Here is a 22,345-nt window from a genome sequence, read left to right as displayed (position 1 = left end):
GTGTATGTATGTGTGCATATGCCTCTGTATATTGTGTACATGCTTATGTATGTGGGTAGAGATATGTATAGACATATGTGCACAGAAGATGCTGATATCTGCTATGTTCCTCATCACGCTCTATCTTATCTTTTGAGACAGGGTCTCTCATGGAACCTGAAACTTAGCTAGACAGCTTGGTCAGCTAGTTATGATTCTCCTATTGCTGTCTCCACAATGCAAGGATTACAGGTGCAAGCTGCCACACCCAGCTTTTTTATGGGGGCACTGGGTGTTGAAGTCAAGTCTGCATAGTTGTGTAGGAAGCACTTTACTGACCGAGGTGCTTCTATTCCTGGAAGGGACTGAAACAACAACAACAACTACTACTACTACTAAAGCTCTTATTGAAGCTTACATTGTGGCACAAAAATATATTTCAACTGATTGAAAAATAAAACCAGTGAAAAATAAAAGCAGTGAAGAGAGGAATTATGGCACCCAAAGCATTCCTCTCTAATAACAGCAGGATAGACTGCTGATGTTCAAGCCATGGGCTGTTCTTCTTTCTAGGGCCTGGGAAATGCCAAGAGCACCTCTAGAGGAAGGGCCTCATCCAGAAGGCTCTTTGGTGGAATCCCTGAACAGAAAGGGGAAGAAGCAGTGTGGGCTTTTTTTTTTATCTTAACCCTGTTTCCTTGGCTTCTTCATTTGTCATAAAGGAGTTCCGTTCCTGTTGATTCTTCTTGGCCCACACAGAGGACTACTGGGCAGTACAAAGCTTGAGACAGAACTACCGAGCATGTGAGACAAGAAGCCTATGGAGAGTGGAGGGTCTGTTCGGTTGCTTGTTTTGTTTTTGTTTTTTGATGTGTCTGGACATGTGCTTCTTTCAAAGGTTTATTTGCAACCACTGGGAACTCCAGAACTCAGGCTTAGTTTAAGCAAAATGCAGACATCTCTTGGGCTGAGCGCTTATTCTGTGCCAGGAGCTGTCACATGTCCTTCTCATCGGTCATTATCACAACCTCAAGGGTGCAACTAGCATAACTGCTGACAGGGCAGCAGTGAGGCCTCTTAGAGCGCAGAGAGACTCTGACTGATCCAAGGTGACCCAGCGTCTTGTCGATATAGACGGAACCAATAAAGAGAATGTGAGACAGAGGTAAAGCTGTCAGGGACGTGGCTTCTCCAGTGTGTCTGGAGATGACTTGTTGTTTTCGTTTTTGGTTTTGGTTTCCCCCAGTGGCTTCTTGACAAACAATGGGTACCCCAGAACTCAGGTTTAGTCTGAGTAAGATGCAGACAGCTCCTGGACTGGGAACTTACTTTGTGCGAGGGGTTGTCACACGTGTTTAATGACGAGAATGTGTTTAATGTGCCTGAATATTAGACGGTGATTTAAGATCCCCGGGAGCAACTGTGCTGGCAATGATAATAATGGATATATTTAATGATTTGAGGAGAAAAAATGGCTATTGTTATCTTGCCATTTTAAAGCATTTTAAGTATATTATTAGAACAGTGGGTGGCACAGAGAAAGTAGGTTTATTAATTAAGCATATTAATTTCTTCTTGATCCCAGCTATGGTCCTATTTTACTCTGTAAATGCAAGCGATAAGTAACCAGATGCTCGTGTGATCCACAAAAGAAGAAGTGGCCACAGTGGACTGTAAACCTCTCAGGACTTTTAATAACTTCAGATTGCCAGGCCCTCTGAATTTTTCCTGCACTACAATCATCCATTCTACCACTTGGACCTCCCCATTCCAACCCACACATCAAACAGATGCTGGCGTGACATTTCTCAAGCTCCAAGGGGACCAAGTCACCTCACTCTAAACATTCCAGAAGCCCTGCAGTCCGGTCACATTACATCTATTGTGATTTTTTTTTTTATGGTTTATACAGTTTTGATTTAAATCCATCCTCCCACCTTAGTCTTCCAAAGAGCAGCACTCGAGTCCCAGAGCTGGACAAACTGCCTGGCACCCCACACCACAGGACACTTTAAAACGACATGGAAGGAAGAATTCAAATTAGGGATCCTCTTGGCTTCAGAGCAAGGGTCATAAAATTAAGAGCGGTGTTGACACTGAGAAGGTGTCAGAGTCATTTGGGAAGTAGGTAAGCTTGCTTTAAGCCCTGGGTACTGCCACCTGTGCATGGCCGGGGCCAGAGAGACACACAGAGAACGAGAAGCAAAGCAAGCGTATAATACATTAAAGGTTATTGATGATGATTCAGTACTATAACACACTCCTTCACTGATCACAAAACTAACTTAATTGTCAGATATACAGGATCAGGTGTCAAAAACACGTGTTAAAAGGCCCTCGCATGCCAGGATCCACTTGATGAACAACTAACTTGCAGAAATTCTGACACCACATTCTTGTTTGCGTCCTGTTTGCCTTGGCACACACTCCTCGGGCACTCATCTGGCTCTGCACAGCTCTCTTCATGTTGTGCTTTATCACAGGGTAGGAACCACATTTCAGTGGCCTGGGACTCTGCTATCCAGCTTCCCTAATCTGTGAAGTGGTTCCAGCGAGGCTTGGCCAGACTAGCTTTATAAACACAGTGGGTTCAAGCTCTTGAGCTCTCGTGGGATATAATCTTAGCTTTCACCGGTGCTGGAGCTCAAGCCCAGCACAGCCCCATGCACACAAAGCAAATATTCTACCACCATGCTTTGTCCCTGCCTAAGCAGTAGAATTTCGATTCAGTGAGCTGCATCATTTTGTATGCCTTCTACAGTTGAATGAGTTCCTAGAAATTAAAAAACACTCCCCTGGTGCCATAATAAAAAGGAAAGAGTAAGCAGAGTTTGACATATTCTATAACGGGCCAAAGACAGCACATGGCTACTTATTAATGGCTGGGGACATCATTCAGCATAACAACACATGCCTAGAATGTGGAAGACCCTGAGTTAGATTACCAACGCTATAAAAGAAAAATAATTACTTATAAAACCACAAAAATTTATGAATCATTTTTTCTAATTTACTAATTTTTTTTTTCATACTATGTCTTATTTTAGAGCAGTGGTTCTCAACATGTGGGTTATGACCCCTTTGGCAAACCTCTGTCTCCAAAAATATTTACATATTTTGTGAGTCATAACAGTAGCAAAAATTACAGCTATGAAGTAGCAAGGAAAATAATTTGTGGTTGGGGGGTGTTGCACAATCTGGGAAATGTATTAAAGGGTCACAGCATTAGGCAGGTTGAGAACCACTGATCTACAGAGAGGATTAATTGTGAGTAAATATGGAATTTGTCAGGGAAAAGCTATATAAGTTTACATTATGATGTCCTTATAAGTACAAAGATCAGAAAGTTTAAGTCTTTGTGATGCTTAATCTTAGCTGGCAGTGTGACAGAATTGAGCCCCACCTTGGAGATTAATGAAGCACACTTCCAGGTAAACCCACTTCCAGAGATGATCAGAGTGTGAGGGTGCTGGCTTAATGTCTACATTAATCCTTTGTTGGAATTATAATACGACAGCATTATTAGGAAAAAGAGAAAGCAGAAGGTAGAATCTATCTGGAGGAAGTAGGGGTGTGTCTCTTTGGGGGAGCATCTTTCCTGTATTTCATTTCTCTGCTTCCTCGCCACCACAATGTAAGGAGCTCTACCCCACTATGCCCTCCTCCCACGATGGATTGACAAATATGAAATTGTGAGCAAATAGATCATTCTCCCCTTCAAGTTGTTCTGTTAGGTCACAGCTATGGAAAAATAATTAATGCAGCTCCATCCCCTCATTTATGGGCTAGGTGGCCTTGGGTGAGTCATCCAGGAGAAGCAACAGTCTCAACCACAGCGCAACATAGACAGGATGGAAGTGACTTCCAGGAGTGACCATTAGCATATGTCACAATTGGTTAATGCTGCCTACCCAGTCCAAATACCTCGTTTCTTTTTTTTTTTTTTTTTTTTTTTTTTTGGTTGGTTTTTCGAGACAGGGTTTCTCTGTGTAGCTTTGCGCCTTTCCTGGGACTCACTTGGTAGTCCAGGCTGGCCTCGAACTCACAGAGATCCGCCTGGCTCTGCCTCCCAAGTGCTGGGATTAAAGGCGTGCGCCACCACCGCCCGGCCAAATACCTCGTTTCTAAGAAACTTATTTTACTTTATTGAGCCCAAGTCCAATCTTCAAAATGGAGGAGCAGTATTATAATTAGTGTTACTTGGCACAATCTAAAATGGGAGATGGGTCTGCAGACATGCCTATGGGGAATTATCTTGAGTCTATCAATTGAAATGGGAAGACCCTTCTTGGTTGTGGGAAGGAACATTCCTTTAGTAAGGAATCCTGGATCATATAAAGGGAAGGGAACAAGTTATAGCTTATCTGTGAGCATTGTTACCTTTTTCTTATTGTGGATAACATGACGATACTTTGGCTCCTGTTACCATGACTTCCTGGCCATGAAGGACTCAAAGTAATTCTCTGTCCTTGAGTGGCTTCTGTAAAAGCACTGTATCCAGGAAAAGTGCCAGGAAAAGAAACAAAGGGATAAATTGGTGGCTCTGTTGATATGACAAACCGATGTGGATAATATAGGCCTCTGGGGTTTTATAACTAGAACATGGATGAATTTGGAACTATAGGACAGAAAAGCAAGTGCATGTTGGAAGTAGAACTTAATAGGTCATTCTGGTGGGATTTTGGAAGACCAAGAACACTCAGAGAAATGTGCACTGTGACGGCTCTGTGATTTCAGAGGGCAACAAGAAACTCTATAACGAACTGGGAAGGGGGTCATGTGTGTGATTTTTGACTGTGAATATGGCTTTTTGTCCTGAGAACTTGAGTCAAGCTGAATTTAATGATAATGAACTAGACTATCTGGCACTGGAGATTTGAAGACAGGAGAAAATTCAGGTTGAGCATGGCTATATTTTACTTCACTTATCCAAAGCTATAGTTAAAAAAAACCTTTAAAAAGATGGGCAGAAAGTTGTAAACACTGTATAGTTTGTGGAGGAGAAAAAGAACTTGAACAAGTTGAACTTTGCAGCCAAAGTGCTAGTTGAAAGAAAGAGGGTAATTATTAAAGAAAAATGTGTCGTTCTATAGTAGACCAATAGAACACAGATGCATTGAGGGCAAGACATGACCCACCGAAGGCTCTTACTTGTGAAATTACGCACTGGTGTGAAGGGGAAGGTCTGGACTGAAGGGGAAGGTCTGGACTGAAGGGGAGCTGCTGAAGAAGTTCGCTGTTCCTGATATGCAGCTGCCTGGAGATGTGCTTCCCCAGGGGCAGGAACAACTGATACAACTCTCTTCCAAGAGGGCCAGGCTCCACCCTAAGTTCGCAGAAGGACTGGGCATCATCATTGTTCTAGTTTCACTTAAGCTTAGAGTTCCATGTCAGAGCCCGTTGTTTTCAGAGTAAGAACAGCAGGTCATTACATACCCATAATCGAGCCCAGAGAGAAATGAATGTGTGCTTACTAACTTACTCAGCTTGCTTTTCTCACTCTAACACAGTTCAAGGTTCAGCCCTTGAAATGGTGCCGCCCACACTCCGGCCGGCTCTTTCCACCCCAAGTAAGCTGAATTAGAGAAAGAATATTCCTCCCCGCCATGCCCACAGGCAAACCTGGTCTAGGTAATCTCTAATAGAGTCTTTTCTCGGGTGATTCTGGACAGTGTAAAGTTGGCTACTAAACTAACAATTGTATTCATCCATGTGGTTTTTTGTTTGTTTGTTTGATTTTTCGAGACAGGGTTTCTCTGTGTAGCTTTGTGCCTTTCCTGGAACTCACTTGGTAGCCCAGGCCGGCCCCGAACTCACAGAGATCCGCCTGGCTCTGCCTCCCAAGTGCTGGGATTAAAGGCGTGTGCCACCACCGCCCAGCTCATCTATGTGTTTTGAAGGCATAAAAGAATGAGGGGGTCATGGAGACCATATGAGGTCAGGCAATATGTGGGAGCATCAGAGTCTCTGTAAAGAGGCCCTCAGAAGACTGCATGCAACTCTGAAGCTGAAGACCAAGACATTCTGGAAACTCCAGGATCCCGGAGACACCAAGATGGGGTGTACTCCAAGGAAAGTTGCAGACATGGAACGGAAAACAACCCACAAGATTATATGCTGGGGGCAGCAGAGCTAAAGGGGTGGGCCTACCAAAGCTCATGGGAAACCAAATGATCACATGATGTGCCATAGATGCCCAGGCATGGAGTGGGAGGATCTGGTGCTTTCCATGGTGGGTTTTGGGGTAGGTTGTTTGCTGTTGTTGTTTTGTTATTTAAGTATAACTATTCATGTGGCTGCTTCTTCCATTTTGGAATAGGAATGCTGTTTACTCTGTGCCATCATTCCTGAAAGTATGTACTTTGTTCTTCACACTTCAGAGACTTGTAAAGTGTTTGAACTGTTAAAGCTGAGTTCTCATGTTGGACTATTTTACATCATCAAGAGCGGTCAAGAGCTTATGGAGACGAAAGGTGAAAAGTTATAGCTTACAAGTGACGTATTTGGGGTCAAGTTGACAAGGGTGGAGTTCTGACAGCAAATGCTCATTGCCAGCTTGACATGACATAGGATCCCCAGACAGATGAGCCTGTGGGCGTACATTTGGGAGATTTTTATCTTGAGTATACTAATTGATAGGGAAATATCTATTTTATTTGTGGCCATGAACAATGTCTGAGCGGCACATCCTGGGTCATACTAAGCAGAGAGCTAATTGCGTGGCTGCATTTGGAGCCCTCTTCCTCTGAGTGTCAGCATGGGAGCAGCTGCTCCTTGCTCCTCCCAACTTGACGTCCCTGCCATGAACATGTGCCAGGAACCAGGAGCTAAAACATAATTTTTCTCCCTTAAGTTACTTTTGTCAAAGTACTTTACCACAGCCAACAGGGACAGGAGCTGGGTGGGAAACTGGTGTTTCCCCAGAGTATCAGAATCTCAGGACATGCTTAAAAATTACAAGTTACTGGGGTTCACAGCAGAGTAACAGAGAGAACAGTGTTGTTAAAATACTATTTGGATATAACCAAATGTTTCAGACCTAAAGGAAGAAAGTTAAATATTCTAGTTCTGGCTTTATTAGCTCCTTTTCAATGAGTCTTCTGTGTTTTTGCAATATACTAGTATACTATTTCCAGAATCTTTATAAAATTCTTCCCAAATAAATTCTTCTGTATTAGTTTTTATTTGTTATCATAGTGAAAACCCCAAAGTGAATAGTAAACAGACTTTGCAACTGAACAAGCTCAGAAGTCAAAGCTTGTACACTGGGAGATTTTACTGGGCTTCAGTATCTTCATTTTTAAAGTCAGTCTTGAATTGTTGTCCATGTTGCCGAATTCCCAGCCCCTGACAAGGATTAACAGTCCTCCCTGTATGCCACTAAACCACCTGACCCATTGTGGTTCCGCCTGGTCCTTCTGGTTCTCTAGTTCAGATGCTATGAACCCATGATTACAAATCTACAGTCTCAATAATTCCCTGTCTAGGCGCTTCCAAAAGAGGCACAAATTGGAGGTCGGGTAATTAAAGGTGCATTTGGGTGACTCAGTACTGAGGGAACCTGTAGCAGAAGACTGGCTTCAGTCTGTGGCCAGGAAGCAATGAAGGCAGGGGAGGACTGGCCAGACCCCCACTAACCTCAGCTCTCCCTCTGATGCCCCCTTAGGCCTCGAAGGAAGAACTTAACAGAAGGATGTCTTATAAGTGGGAACTTTTTTGGCTTTAAACTCAAACAAATGAAATAGCCACCCCCCCAGGGGAGGGGGCGAGGGAGATAAAATCCTGTCAAGAATCCATGACATGGAATTTACATGGAATCTCTGTAAGTCTATGAATTTTAAGAAAGAAATCAAGAAGGAGGAAGGTACTAACATATTACCCAAATATGCAAGAGGAACACATAATTTTAATACTCTTTGAATAATTCCACTTTTTTATTTTTTATTTTTTATTTATTTATTTATTTTTGGTTTTTCGAGGCAGGGTTTCTCTGTATAGCTTTGTGACTTTCCTGGAACTCACTTGGTAGCCCAGGCTGGCCTGGAAATCACAGAGATCCACCTGGCTCTGCCTCCCGAGTGCTGGGATTAAAGGCGTGCGCCATCACCGCCCGGCTAATTCCACTTTTATACACAAAATTACTACAGAGAACTCTGGAAATAAACTTTCCATGTTGAAAGAGTATCTTTCCCTGAAATATCATTGTACTAAACATTCTTATAGATTCTCAAATAAAATTGTATAATCTTACAGTTTTATCTTCAACTTATAAACTTATAACTTTAATACAGCCTTGAAGACTACCTCATCTACAATCATAGCCCTTTCCTTTACCTTCCAAATACTTATTGTATGCGACAAAGACCAAGGAAGCTGGATGACGCACACTACTCAAGATTTTCTGTCAACAGCTTCAATGGTTCTAGTATCCTAGATTTTCCATGGTAGTCCCTGTGATTCTGAAGTTGCAGGATAAGTCATGATTAAGACTACAGAGGCTTAGGAAACTAATGGACTACATTATCTGATTGTTTCACTCAGCAGAAGATTTGAAGTCCTAAAAGGGAATATTACTTGTTGGAGTTACCCAGTTAGAACGGATGAAGGACTGGGCCCATACATAGCACTGTGCTATGTTTATTGTATGATATTCCCCAAAGAAAACTCCACATCACAACAAACATCGTGGACATGTTATACAAAGTGCTGCAGAGCTGAAAACGGTAAGAGAGAGGGAGAAAAAGTATATACAACTTTACTTAAACATTTCACCTTTTAAATTTTCTTCATTTCAAGCTGAATTTGAAAATAACGTCAATAATGAGCCTAGAACCTGCGGTGAAACACGGTAAGCCTAACCCCCAAATAAACTCTCCTTCAGAATTCTCTGTGAGAGTAGGGATTTCACCCATCCTCACCTCACCTCGCCTCTCCTCGCCTCTCCTCTCCTGTCCCTCCCCACCCCATCCCTGCCGTGTGTGTAGGGGACCTTTGCACAGCACTTGTGTGGAGAGGACAATGACAACCTTAGGTGTCGGCCCTTTCTTCCATCTTGTTTGAGACAGGCTGTCCTGCTGGAGGCCTGAGAGCAGCTGGGGTTCCTGTCTCTGCTGCGCATCTTGCCTCTGGAACACGGGATTGTAGACATGCACCACAGAGTCCAGCTTTATGTATGCTATGCGGCTGCAAGCTTGTGAGTCCCCATGCTTGAGCAGCATGCACATTACCCACACGGCTGTCTCCCCAGCCATCTCAGAATCACTGGAGAATTTCATCTGCGCCTGTGCAGGCACTAGCTCTTGTACAGGGAAGAGTCGAGAGCAAGGATATGATGTGGAAATTCACCCATAGACACCGTATCTGCAAGAGCTGCAGTGAATGGATGGATTAACTCAAGCAGAAGAAATTTCCTAGAGATCATTTTCATAGTTAGCAAACATCAGAATGGTCTATTTGTCTCATGGATTTCATTCTTTGATTCATTAGTTCTTTTGTTCATAGTAATCCTTTAAGTGATAGTCAGAAATAATGTTTCAAAATGACTTCCAAAAAGAGTAAAAATCCAAGTTTTAAGAAACTTTCTTACAAGGCCCTGAGAAAGGTTAATACCTGACTTCTTCCCAAACTCCTTATTCTTCATTCTGACCTGAACCTATGGTCTTGCAGAAGGACTCATGGCTCATCCCACATCCATCAAGTCTTTCCTTAAACATCATTTTCCTGTCTCTAACTTGGCCATAAAACCCCAGGAGTCCTATACTCCTCTCTGATTTCTTTTCACCTGTAGAAAATAACACCCTCTGAAAACTGACATATGCCATTATTCATCATTTTCTGTTTCTCCTTCTCCTTCATTAGAATGAGAATTCTGTGAGAGCTGGGGCTTTCAACCATTCATGTTAGGGTGGAATATTCAACCAGTATCAAGTATCTACTGGGGAACCCCATAAGGTGTTCTGCTAGGCCCTGGAGATGGCAAACTAAAACACACACAGAGTATGTTATTTTGCTTTGGGGTCCAGTATAAAGAGGGAGCTAATCTCATTAAAACAAAAGCATGAAGAGTTGAAATTTCAATAAGAATTTGTGGGATTATGTTGTGCAGAATGGAGGCACCAACATGGTGTCTCTATGGAAATGATTCATAAAATAATAATGACAACTATAATCTTTCTCAACTGCTCTAAATACATTGTCTCCTCATCATAACATAACCCACTAAGGTGGGGACTTTTATTGCCCCAATTTCACAGGTAAAGAAACTGAGGAACTCATAGGCTAACTAATTCACCCCAATACTGGACCTAGAATTTGAACTCACACACCTATCTGCCAAGTTCACATAACACAACCTCTGGGAAGATGTGGGAGAATTAAATCTGCACATAGGAAATCACATCCTAAGCAAGTAAGAGCAAATGCAAAGTGGTGGAGGCAAAAGAGAGCAGGACACACTTGAAATTTAGAGGACCAACAAAGCTGGAGCATAGAGATGTAAGGAAGAGATGAGCATGAGGCAGAGGTTCTGTCCAGAAAGGATCTTATCAGAAGGACAGGCAACTCTATTGGGCAGGCTAAGAGTTTTATCACCAAAACTTTAACGACAAGCTAGTAGATGCTTTTTCAGACAGCCAAGAATGATGCTGTTTTTGAGTTTCACGAGGATGCCCATGGCTGCAGTGTGCCCAGTCTCCTGGCTGGCATGAAAGTCTGAGGACCAGTTGGGACTGAAGCCAGTGTAGGCATGGGGAAAAGAAGATATATTTGCAGGCACTTGGGTCAACTCCTCCCAATTCTGTTTCTCTAAATTCTGAATCCCTGTTCTGATTCAGGCTAAACTCACCTTTTCCGACAAGGCCTCCTCCAGGGTGGCCAGAGCAGTGTCCGTGTTGCTGGAATCTGTCTGCAAAGACTTCACTCTGTCTTTCAGGTTGGTCAGTTGTTTGTCCTTATCCCTAAGTTGTTCTTGCAAGTTTTCAATCTAGAAATAAAGAATACACATTTTATAAGTAATCAAAGCCATGATTCTTGAAGCCATCTCCTGTTTTGTTTAAGATCCGATATTATGATCATCGTCAACATCATACATTTGACTTAGAATCAAGAATATATTGAGACCTTAATCCATTTAAGGCAATTTTTGTTATTTATAAGCAGAATTTTGCTCTCTATGCAAATTCAGGCCCCATCAACATTTAAATAGTATTATTTCTCTATGTTTCTACCCATTTTACCATACTCTTAAGGTTCAAGTCCATACGCCTTGCCGCGGTGAACCAGAAAAAAACGTTCCCACAGGATTAATTCATTCACTGAGCAGACACTGAGCCGGTGCTCATTCTTTACTAGGAAGCTTATTGTTATACAACAGAGCCCACACAGCCATTCACTTACGCCTTTATTCAGCAAGAAACTTCGTGATATAGCAAATGTTGTCAAGTGGCTGTTTCGAAGTGACCACATGAAAAGCCAAGTAGGTTATCACCAGCAGACCGTTAATGGGAAGGACTTGTGATAGAAGTCATATGCAACAAGTGCTAAACACTCCATTTGGCAACTAAGTCATATGCTGGCAACCAACCAGCCACTTTCATCCAGTATCTGCCTCCCGAAATAAACACAGAAAACAGCCGATTATAAGGTCTGCCTGGCAGCGGCAGCAAGAACCTTCCCTAGGCATTACGTCCATTATCATTCATGTTTTTATTCTCTGCTTTCAAACCATGTATTTCTTATCTAAGGGTTTTTTTTTTAAAGCCCACTATGCAAACAATTTATTCGTATTAAGGGTTTTAAAATGACAAGGAAAAAAAGCAGTACAACTCTAAGATAAGTCCATTCAAAATATTTGCATTCTGCACCCAGCTTTCTCAGGGACTCATTCCAACTACATGCTCCACATTGTGCTTGCTACTCAAGGAACTTCTGTGATTATTTGATTCTTTTCATATAAATCTGGAATGGCCATGTAAGTAACGTTGGCAGTTGTCATGGAAATGGAGAGAAGACAACGATGGTGACAAAGAAGGAACCACTATAGATCATCCAAACAGTCACCAGGTATGGTGACTCGTGCTGGTAATGGGAGCTAGGAGGCAGGAGCCGAAGGCTGTCAGAAGTTGAGGATACCCCGTGACACATAGTGAGTTCCAGACCAGCCTGTGCTACAGAGTGAACACAAAAAACAAAACAAAATGGAACTCTAAAGAGAAAGGCAATGGGGCTAGAGAGATGGCTCAGCAGTTAAGAGTGTTGGCTGCTCTCCCAAAGGGCCCTGGGTTCGATTCCCAACACCCACATGGCAGCTCACAACTGGCTATAACTCCAGTTGCAGGGGATCTGACACCCTCACACACAGACAGACAGACAGACAGATAAGGCAGGCAAAACACAAATGCACATCTTTAAAATTTTAATAATAAGCCGGGCGGTGGTGGCACACGCCTTTAATCCCAGCACTCGGGAGGCAGAGCCAGGCGGATCTCTGTGAGTTCGAGGCCAGCCTGGGCTACCAAGTAAGCTCCAGGAAAGGCGCAAAGCTACGCAGAGAAACCCTGTCTCGAAAAACCAAAAAAAAAAAAATTAATAATAATAATAATAATAAAGCTGGATAGTGGTGGTCCACACCTTAAATCCTAGCACTTGGGAGGCAGAGGTAGGCAGATCTCTGAGTTCAAATCCAGCCTGGTCTACAGAGCAAGGTCCAGGACAGCCAGGGCTACAGAGAGAAACCCTGTCTTGAAAACCCAATGGGGGTGAGGAAGAGGCAATGATGCATCTACATCTGAGTCGACAGGACCCGGCCTGGCCTAATGGACTTTTCCAATGTTCCAATGCATCTGAGCTAATAAAGCTAATGAAACTTTGGACAAGGTTGACTGACAGATTTAGAATAGGGTGAATGAACATTTATACCCAAGAACATCCCAGTTTAAGAAATGTTATATAAACACCTCAAGAATGAGTCCTGGGCTAGGGAGATGTTTAGTGGCTAAAAGTGGCTGTTGTCTTAAGTATGAAGATCTGAAGTCAGATTCTCATAAGCATATAAAACCAGATGTGGTAGTACACATCTGTAATCCTAATGCACCTACAGCAAGACAGCAGCAGAGACAAGAGAACTCCCAGAAGCTTGTGGGTCAGATACCCTGCATCCTTAGTGGCTAAGAACAGAGACTCATTCTCAAACAAGGTGGAAGGCAAGGAAAGATGCCTGAGGCTGTCATGTGAGTTCCACATGCATGCCATTGCATGCTTGTACATACAGATACAACACACACAATTTTTGTAAAAAGGAGACTTAAGGGGCTACACAATACAGAACAATGTAAAGAATTGAGTCTCTTAATAACTTTTGTAAAACACTCTATAAATAGACACATGCACCTGGAAGTAAAAAACCATAAAGGGAAGCAGCCTCAGAGAACTAGCAGAGCTTCTAGTTCTCATTGGTGGAAGCTTCCATAATCTCCTGCTTAACATTTCAAACCAAGTAGGGCTTACTGTTTTTTAAAATATGATCGTTGGTGGTGCTGGTGGGGATGGTATAGCAGTTAAAAGTACTTGCTGCTCTTGCAGAGGATCCCAGTTCAGCTCCCAGCACCCAGGTCAAAACCACCTATAATTCCAGCTCCAGGAGATCAGTTACACTCTTCTGGCCTCTGTGGGCATTTGAACAAACACGGCATATACTCACAGAGACAGACAGACAGACAGACAGACACACACACACACACACACACACACACACACGTATTATATCTCTAGTATATGTGTGTGTGTATATATATACACACACACATATATGTCTATATGTACTAAAGATGGTGAGATTGCTCAGTGGGTAAAGGCACATGCCATCCAATCTGACAACTCGAGTTCAATTCTCAGGACACACTTGGTGGAAAAGAGAAACAACTCCTGAACCTCTATACATATGCTTGGTACAGGCATGTCCACACACATACAGAACTCACAAATAAATACATATAATAAAATAATTTAAAATACCAAATACACAAGTGAATAATAAACAAACACTACTAATTACTAGCAAAAATAAGTCGTCCATGTGCTACAGTTTGGGTATAATCTGTCTCCCAAAGGTCCTTCTGGCAGCAGGGGCCTCAGGATGCTGAAGCTGAGAGGTGTCCAATGCTTTGATAGGAGGTCACAAGAAGGTGGTGATGTCATGGAGGCTTTACTTAACTGGGTCAGTTCCATCCTCATTGGATGGAATTGGTCTAACTGGACTCAGTTGGTTCTCCCAAGAGTGGTTTGCTGCCAGAGAGCAAGCCCGTGCCCTCCGCCAGTCAGCTGGCACTGTGTGACAGATTCACATGTGCTCCCTGCCACCTGCCAGGATGTGCTGCCACCAGAAGATGATGCTTGTGCAGTGCCATCAAGCATCCAGAACTGTGAGCTAAAACGGTTTTTTTCTTTTATACAGAAGGAGTCATCACTACACCAAATAGACAAGTCACATCCAGTTACATACAATGAAATTGCGAGGAAGCATTTCAAATCCTGATTTCACTCAATTGCAAACTAAATGGGAACATTAGAATCTGAAGAGGGAAAAGGCATAATATAAAACAATTCAACACTAACTTTGTAAAATGAAGTTCTTGCATAGAGCAATATACATACACACACATATATTTATTACTAAGAATTTCATTTGACAGGAAAATTTTATTTTCTTCCACATTTTCTGTATCTTCCCATTTATTTTCCTTGAAGACAATACACAAAATAAAGATAATTTCAAACCAACTACAAAACATCAAAAGGGTTTTAAAATGAGTATTGAAGTAAGTTTTACTTCTTAAAAAGGCTTGTTACATGAAGGAATGTTCCTTTTAACTTCAAAGAAAAGTAAGTTCTTTTTGAAAATTAAATTTTAGGAGGCTGGCAAATGTAAACTTTTTTTTAATCTACTAGAAACTTATTATACACCTTTCTCTTGTTCTCAAACTGCTATGACACCAAAAATGTCTGGGATCTTTTTCTTAAAGTGTGAAGCTGCACAAAGTTCACACAGCAGGAACTGGGCCGTGAGCAAGCTGAAAACTAGGGTTAGGATCGGGAATCCCGGGGCAGCTTTTAAGAATTTTCACATTTACCAAAGATGCAACCCACCTTGGAACACAGAGAATGCATTTGTCCCTACGACTCTTGGAGTAAGAGACAGACAGGTCTGTGCACCCCAGGCCCCCCAGGCCTGAGAGACAGGTCTGTGCACCCCAGGCCCCCCAGGCCTGAGAGACAGGTCTGTGCACCCCAGGCCTGAGAGACAGCTCTGTGCACCCCAGGCCTGAAAGACAAGTCTGTGCACCCCAGGCCTGAGAAGTACCACACTTGCCATTGAAGAAAGTTGTTTCTGGTCACAGCACCCACAACAGTAACCATACTGTGTGTCTGAAGCAAGAGCTGCACTTTCAGAGCTGATACCTAGAGAGCAAGCAAGGTACGGGCAGCTTTCAGACCCCAGGGATCACACGGCAATGCTAACGCTACTAGATTTTAGCTAACTTTCGAAATTCTACACTCCAAGACTGTCTATCAGAGACCTTCACTCTCAGCCACCCAAGAAGATTCCAATCTATAGGGCTTTGACTTCACTTCATGCCCTTTGATGGTTCCCACTTTTCTCAAGGCCCTTCAAGAGATGGTCTAAGAGCCAGAGCTAGGACTGTAGCTCAGGGACGCAGCATTTGTCTGGCAGGAGTGAGAGCCCAGGCTCGAGCCCCAGGACTGCTAGAAGAGACGAAAGAGGGTTTACTTGCTCTCCCACCAGGCCCGCACTGGCCACCATTCTGACAAACCATTCTGCCAACTCCCGGGAACAGACTCCATCTTCCCACCTGGGTCTGCCTCCTGGACTTGGAATGCTTTTCCCACTCCAATTCTACACCTGCTCAACTTGGGTTCAACCTTTCGATGCCAACACATACCCTTTATCCATCAGAACGCCTTCTCTGCCCTGGAGCTGGGTTTCCTCCGCTGAACTGTGTACACGCTATCAGAATTGCCGTCAGGGGCTGGAGATGTAGCTGAGGGGTAAAACTGTCTCTTCACGAGGTTGTAAGGCCAGTTAAGACCAATGCTGTCACTTTAACATCTCTGGCCATTAATTTGCTAAATATAATGAGGGGGGAAGGTGGGGCTATTAAAGAGACTGTGTTACATAAAGAGAAGACATGGCTGGGTTCCTTTGGCTCTGGGACTACAGAAAGAATATATAAAAAGTGACAGATAAGGTCTGTTTAGAGGTTCATGCTATAACATGTTCACATTTGTAAGTCTTACCCAAAGGTGCCTTTCAGTTCACTTTAGGAGATTCTGAAACTCAATTACTAAAAAGCCTCTTTTTTTTCTTAAGACATATTTCTGTAATTTTTGTTATCCATACCTTGGGTATTAGTTAAAGTTACTATACAGAGTCAACCAGTCAAATTTGAGAAAAAAATATAGAGGAATTCAAAAAATTACCAAAAGAGTGAAAGTTACATGAAAAGGCCAGAATTCTATGCCTAACGTTCTGACCCAAGTGGCCCACGACAGATGCTATGGCTAAGCAGCGGATAGCAGACATCTGGACTTCAGTGCAAACTACTGCATTCCATTCCATGCTGACCCATGACCATGTGACCTCACAGTCACCACAGTGCAGAGATGTTATCAAATTCCCAGCATTCCAACAGCTCTGACAGGTGCATTTGGTTAAATTAAAAGGCAGAGACAAGATTAAGCCAATGGCTTGGCAGCAAGAGAAGCTGAGAATACAAATACTAGTGTTCTCACCTTCTGGAGTGAGATGTCCTTCATAAAGTCAGTAGGAAAGCCAGAGTCTGGTGGCCAAACCACCAACCCATATCTATGACAGACACCTAGGGAAAGCTTTAGTGTTCCAGCAAACATACTACTCTAGAAAAAGATGGATGTTAATCTCAATTTTCTCCTCCCTTCCTTTCTCCTACCACCTCGCATCTCTAGAGCACTGTAAGGTTAAGCTAACGCATGTGGTCCATACAACCCTATGGTACCATCAATGCTGACTTTATAAATGCTTAGCATCCGTTACTTTTCTCCTAGAATTTTGTGACTCTGAAAAGTTTCACAAACATACCAGAGTATATAACTTTTAGACTGGCTTTTTGCACCAAGCATAACTGTCTATAGATTCATCCAAATTGTCAAGCTATTTAGTAGTTCATTATTATTTACTTCTGAGTAGTATTCCATTGTATCACTATGCCAGCTTCTTTAAGCATATATCTATTTACGGACATGCAGGTTGTTTCCAGTTTGGGCTATTACAAGTATTTTACTATGAACATTGACATACAGGTTTGTGCTTTTTATCTTTGAGCAGAAGTTTTTACTACCCTGGTATAAATAACCAGGATGCAATTTCTGGGTCATATAGAAGTTGTTTGTTTGTTTGTTTGTTTGTTTCGAGACAGGGTTTCTCTGTGTAGCTTTGTGCCTTTCCTGGAGCTCACTTGGTAGCCCAGGCTGGCCTCGAACTCACAGAGATCCGCCTGGCTCTGCCTCCCGAGTGCTGGGATTAAAGGCGTGCGCCACCACCACCCGGCGGAAGTTGTTTTTTATTGTGTAAAACTCTACTGAAGTATTATTTGCTAGAGTTTCAACACTGCACATTTTAACATCTTTATCAACAAAAGAATGGTCTGGTTTCCCGACATTGTCACCAATGCTCTTGTCACTAGTTGTGACTTTAGTGACGCTGACAGGTGTGCTGGTACTCTGCATTCCCTGGTGACTAGTGACTTTACTGTGTTTCCACACATGCACCTCCACAGTGAAGTGTCACTCATGCCTTTTCCCCATTTTCTAAACGGATTGTTTGTGGCGGTTTTGCTTCCCTCTTGACTTCCAATGACTCGTTATATATTCTGAGTCTCTGTCCTTTGTCACACTGTGTGGTTTACAGTATTCGTTCCTCATCTGTGGCTTATCCCTTAGTCTCCTTAACAGGAGCCTTCACAGAAGAAAAGTCCAATGTATTAATCTTTCCTTTTTGATCTTCCCTTTGAGGTCAATTCTGAGATTTTTCTCAGTTTCTTCTAAAACTTATAGTTTCGTGTTTTACACTTCAGTCCAGGACCCACTGAGTTATTTTTTGTGTAAGGTGCAAGGTTTAAATCAATGTAGAATTGTGTGGCCTATATGTGTCCAGCTGGTCCTTCCTTCATCAAAATATGTGCAAGCATCCCGAGTTCTCTATTGATCTAAGTCTCTGTCTCTCAGTCAATATTCACTACTGTAAAAATTAATACAGAAGAGTGGTTTCTTCCATTTATTTTTTCCACAGATAACTTTATATAAAAGGATGAAGATGAAGATACCTACTTTGGAGAGGGAGCCATATTGTGATAAAATCTAGGTTTCTGTCCATGCTATACAAGTTGTCTGCTGCTGAGCTATCTCCCCTCCCCATCTCTTAGGATACCCCTTCTATTCAGTATGGTGCTCTAAGATCTATCAAAGCAACCAGGGGGAAAATATGTCCAAATCAGAAATGAAGGACTGAAACTAATTGTTTGCAAACATCATGATCCTATATATAGAAAACTTTCAATACTAGCCCTGTTAGAACTGGTAAATAAATTTAGTATCGGTGCAGTCTAGAGAAAGGATGTGGAGATGGCACAGTTGTTTTCCACATACTAATGAGCTATCTGAAGAGAAAACCATGAGAAGAACAATTCCATTTACAGTATCAACAAAAAGTAAATGAAATGCTTCAGAACAAATTTAGTCACCAAAGTAAAAGACTTGCCGATTTAAACTATAAAACACCAATGAAAAAGTTGAATACAACATACACACAAATGAAAAGCTAACCCATGCTCATTGACTGGGAATATTAATACTGTTAACATGTCTAGTTGGGTGGTGCATGCCCTTAATCCCAGTACTCAGGGAGCAGTAACCAGTGAATGAGTTAAGCTCAGCCTCGGCCACAAAGTGAGTCTAGGACAGCCTGGGACACATAGCCAAACTGTCTCACAAAATAACCATGAGAAAAAGTGCCTACACTTACCCAAATAGGCTCTAGATTAAATTCTGACTCTAATAAAATTCCAATAACATTTTTCATAGAATTAGAAAAAAATTCTGAGATACACACAAAACCATGAAACACTCTGAGTAGACAAAAAGATCATGAACCAAGAACAAAGTTGAAGGCTTAAGGCTACCTGATCTCAAAATATATTGCAAAGCTATTGTAATCACAACAGGACAAAAGAAAACAGTGCAGACCAGTGAACCCACTCTCATAAATAAATCCATACATTTATAGTCAATTGATTTGTGCAAAATTTCCAAGTTACACAATGAAGAGAAAACTCTTTCCAATAGTGGTATTGAGGAAACTGGGTACTCAGAGAAGAATGTAATTGGGGCCCTATCTCATACCACATATAAAAATTTACTCCAGGAAGATTATGAACGGAAATATAAACCTGAGGCTAAAGCTACTAGAAGAAACCACAGAGAAAGCTCTAGGCCACTGACCTGGGCATTTTCTTCTTCTTCTTGTTTCGTTTGGATTTTTCACAAAACCCCAAAAGCATCAATAAAGAAAGTAAAAATAGAAATGAGAGTGCATCAGGCCAAAGAACTTTTGTGCGATGACATCCTGAGAAATACAAGGGATGCTGTCATGCCCTTTACCTTAATCGTGACTTAGGGAACTCATTAGGAGAATGATGGTTTACAGTATGTATACAGTGGCTATTACTTAGATCTTCATTGGCTCCCAAGAAGACCATGTGTTAAAAGTTTTCTCCCACCAGGCAGTGGTACCACAACTCTTTAATCCCAGGACTCAGGAGGCAGAGGCAGGTGGATCTCTGTGAGTTCAAGGCCAGCCTGGTCTACAGAGTAAGTTCCAGGACAGCCAAGGCTACACAGAGAAACTGTCTCAAAAAACAAAACAAAACAAAACAAAATTGTCCCAAGAGCATATCAGGACTGAGGGAAGGTGGTACTGTTAGAGGGAGAGCCTTGAAGGAGGTTTTAAGTCATTGGAACATGTCCTTTGCCCTAGTCAGGGTTGTGATATTGCAGTAATAAAATACCATGACCAAAAGCAAGTTGGGAGGAAAGGGTTTATTTGGCTGACAAACTCAAACAGGGCAGGAATCCGGGAGGCAGGAGCTGATACAGAGGCCATGGAGGGATGCCGCTTACTGGCTTGTTCCTCGTGGCCTGCTCAGCCTGCTTTCTTATAGAACCGGGGACACCAGCCCAGGGATGGCACCACACACCATGGACTGAACACTCCCCCCTCAGTCACTAATTAAGAAAATACCTTACAGCTGAATCTTAGGGAGACATTTTCTCCATTGAGGTCCCCTCCTTCCTTACAGGTAAGTCTAGCTTGAGTCAAGTTGACATAAACCTAGCGAGCACACCCTTTAAGGGAACTGTGTGACCTGGGGCTCCTTTCTCTCTCTTCCCTAGCAGAAGGGAGACAGCTTTCCTCAACCACAGGCCTCTACCCGGAAACAGACCACAAGCCAAGGCAAGGTGGCTCATCTGTCATAGGCTGAAATACCCACCTCTGAAAGCAACAAATCTCTCTGTAGAAGCTGATTTATTTTTATTCATCCCAACAAAGCATTCTATATTCTTCTATCTTCCCTTTGGGAAATTCTAATCCTTTTTCTGTCAGCACTTCCTTCTCTGTGAGAACTTCCTTCACCAAGTCTTTAAGAGTTGATACTATTAATTAGTACTATTAACAAGTAACTCATTATTGTCCCTTACCTCGGGATGCTTTCTTCTCCCTCATTCCTGATGGACAGTTCACAAGATAGAGAATCTGTAGTTGACAGTTTTAGGCTCCTCACTTAAAAAGTGCAAGGCTAATTTCTCTAGCCTATGGTTGCCTATGAAGAACCTACTGGTGGTCTCCTGATACAAAGTCATACGGCTGCGGCTGCTTGGAGATTTCACTTTCAGTTTCAGAGGCTTAATTACACAGCCTTGGTGTGCATTTTCTTGGGTTTGGTGATGCGGGGCTAAATCATCTTCGCATGAGTGAGTTTACATCTTTTGCCAAGCTAGGAAATGTTTCAACTTTTACTCAGTCTTCAAGCTACTTCAAGCGCTCTGTATTCTTTCTCCTCTCCTCGAATTCTATAGACCATACTGTCACCCGCAAGTCCATGAGCTCTACTCACCTGATCTCCATTCCAGTTCCTCTGGCCTTCGCATTAAAGAGCCATGACTGAGAGTTCCCCAAGCTCACTGATGCTATCTTCTGTCCTGTCTACTCTCCGACTCAATGTTCCAGGGAGGCGCTCTCTCTCTCTTTCTCTCTCTCTCTAATTACCTATTCAAGCCATTTATAAAAATTGTTTTTTTTTCACCCAATAATCCCAATATCTGATATGCTTGGCTATCATTTGTTTCTCCTTATTCAAATTGTGATTTTTTTTCCTCTGTAATAGTCTCTTACTACACTGGGTGATTGTGGTTGATATATTGTGTACCCCAATAAAGTTATCTGGGGGTCAGAGAACAGAACAGCCATAATATTAAACATAGAGGTTAGGCAGTGGTAGCACACGCCTTTAATCCTAGCATTCCAGAGGCAGAGATCCATCTGGATCTCTGTAAGTTCAAAGCCACACTGGAAACAGCCAGGCATGGTGACTCACACCTTTAATCCCAGGAAGTGATGGCAGGAAGCAGAAAGGTACATAAGGCATGAGGACCAGGAACTAGAGCCTGGTTAAGCTTTCAGGCTTTTGAAAGGCAGTTCAGCTGAGATTCATTCTGAATGAGGACTCAGAGGCTTCCAGTCTGAGGAAACAGGAACTGGCGAGGTGAGGAAGCTGTGGCTTGTTCTGCTTCTTTGATCTTCCAGTGTTCACCTCAATACCTGGCTTCAGGTTTGTTCTTATTAATAAGACTCTTTAAGATTCATGTTACAGGTGATTCTCTATTGTATCCAGGACATTTCTAGGCATGTGGTAAGACATTTTGGTGTGCTTTGATTCTTTTTTTTTTTTTTTTTTTTTTTTTTCCGTCTTCCCATCTTCTGTTGTAGTGGGCCCTGCGTTTGGTGCTGATCAAGGAGGCATGTTCCCTGCAACTTCTCTGAGTCACTGACTCCCACTGCTGGAAGAGAGGCTCACTAGTGATGGGTGCCCTGTCAGGGCTCATCTGACAAAGCTGCCTCAGGCATCCTGAGCTCACCACGTAGACAGGCAAGAAGTGATGGTGGACAGGCTTGCCCGCTGGCCTTTGCTGCTGGCATTTTGTGGGTTGACAGGATCAAAAGTCTGGAGCCACCATTCCCTTCCTCCTTTTTCCCTTGGCT

The 22,345-nt window shown here is 42.6% G+C and overlaps 1 protein-coding gene across 17 annotated transcripts in view; it reads right to left on the bottom strand.

The window, feature by feature from the left end:
- Positions 1-22,345, bottom strand: part of Erc2 (ELKS/RAB6-interacting/CAST family member 2) — a 905,605-nt gene that overhangs the window by 465,140 nt on the left and 418,120 nt on the right. For all 17 annotated transcript variants that reach the window (XR_013042143.1, XR_013042144.1, XM_076544121.1 and 14 more), the window contains one exon: positions 10,823-10,960. Coding sequence is in view for 15 of the 17 variants with exons in the window: in XM_076544121.1 (XP_076400236.1) it covers positions 10,823-10,960 (138 nt within the window). In the remaining 2 variants the exon portion in view is untranslated. The remainder of the gene's footprint in view (positions 1-10,822; positions 10,961-22,345) is intronic.

Source organism: Peromyscus maniculatus, chromosome 9 (genome assembly GCF_049852395.1).
Source record: "Peromyscus maniculatus bairdii isolate BWxNUB_F1_BW_parent chromosome 9, HU_Pman_BW_mat_3.1, whole genome shotgun sequence".
In the NCBI taxonomy this organism is placed as follows: domain Eukaryota; kingdom Metazoa; phylum Chordata; class Mammalia; order Rodentia; family Cricetidae; genus Peromyscus; species Peromyscus maniculatus.
This window is presented reverse-complemented; position numbering and strand designations above follow the sequence as displayed.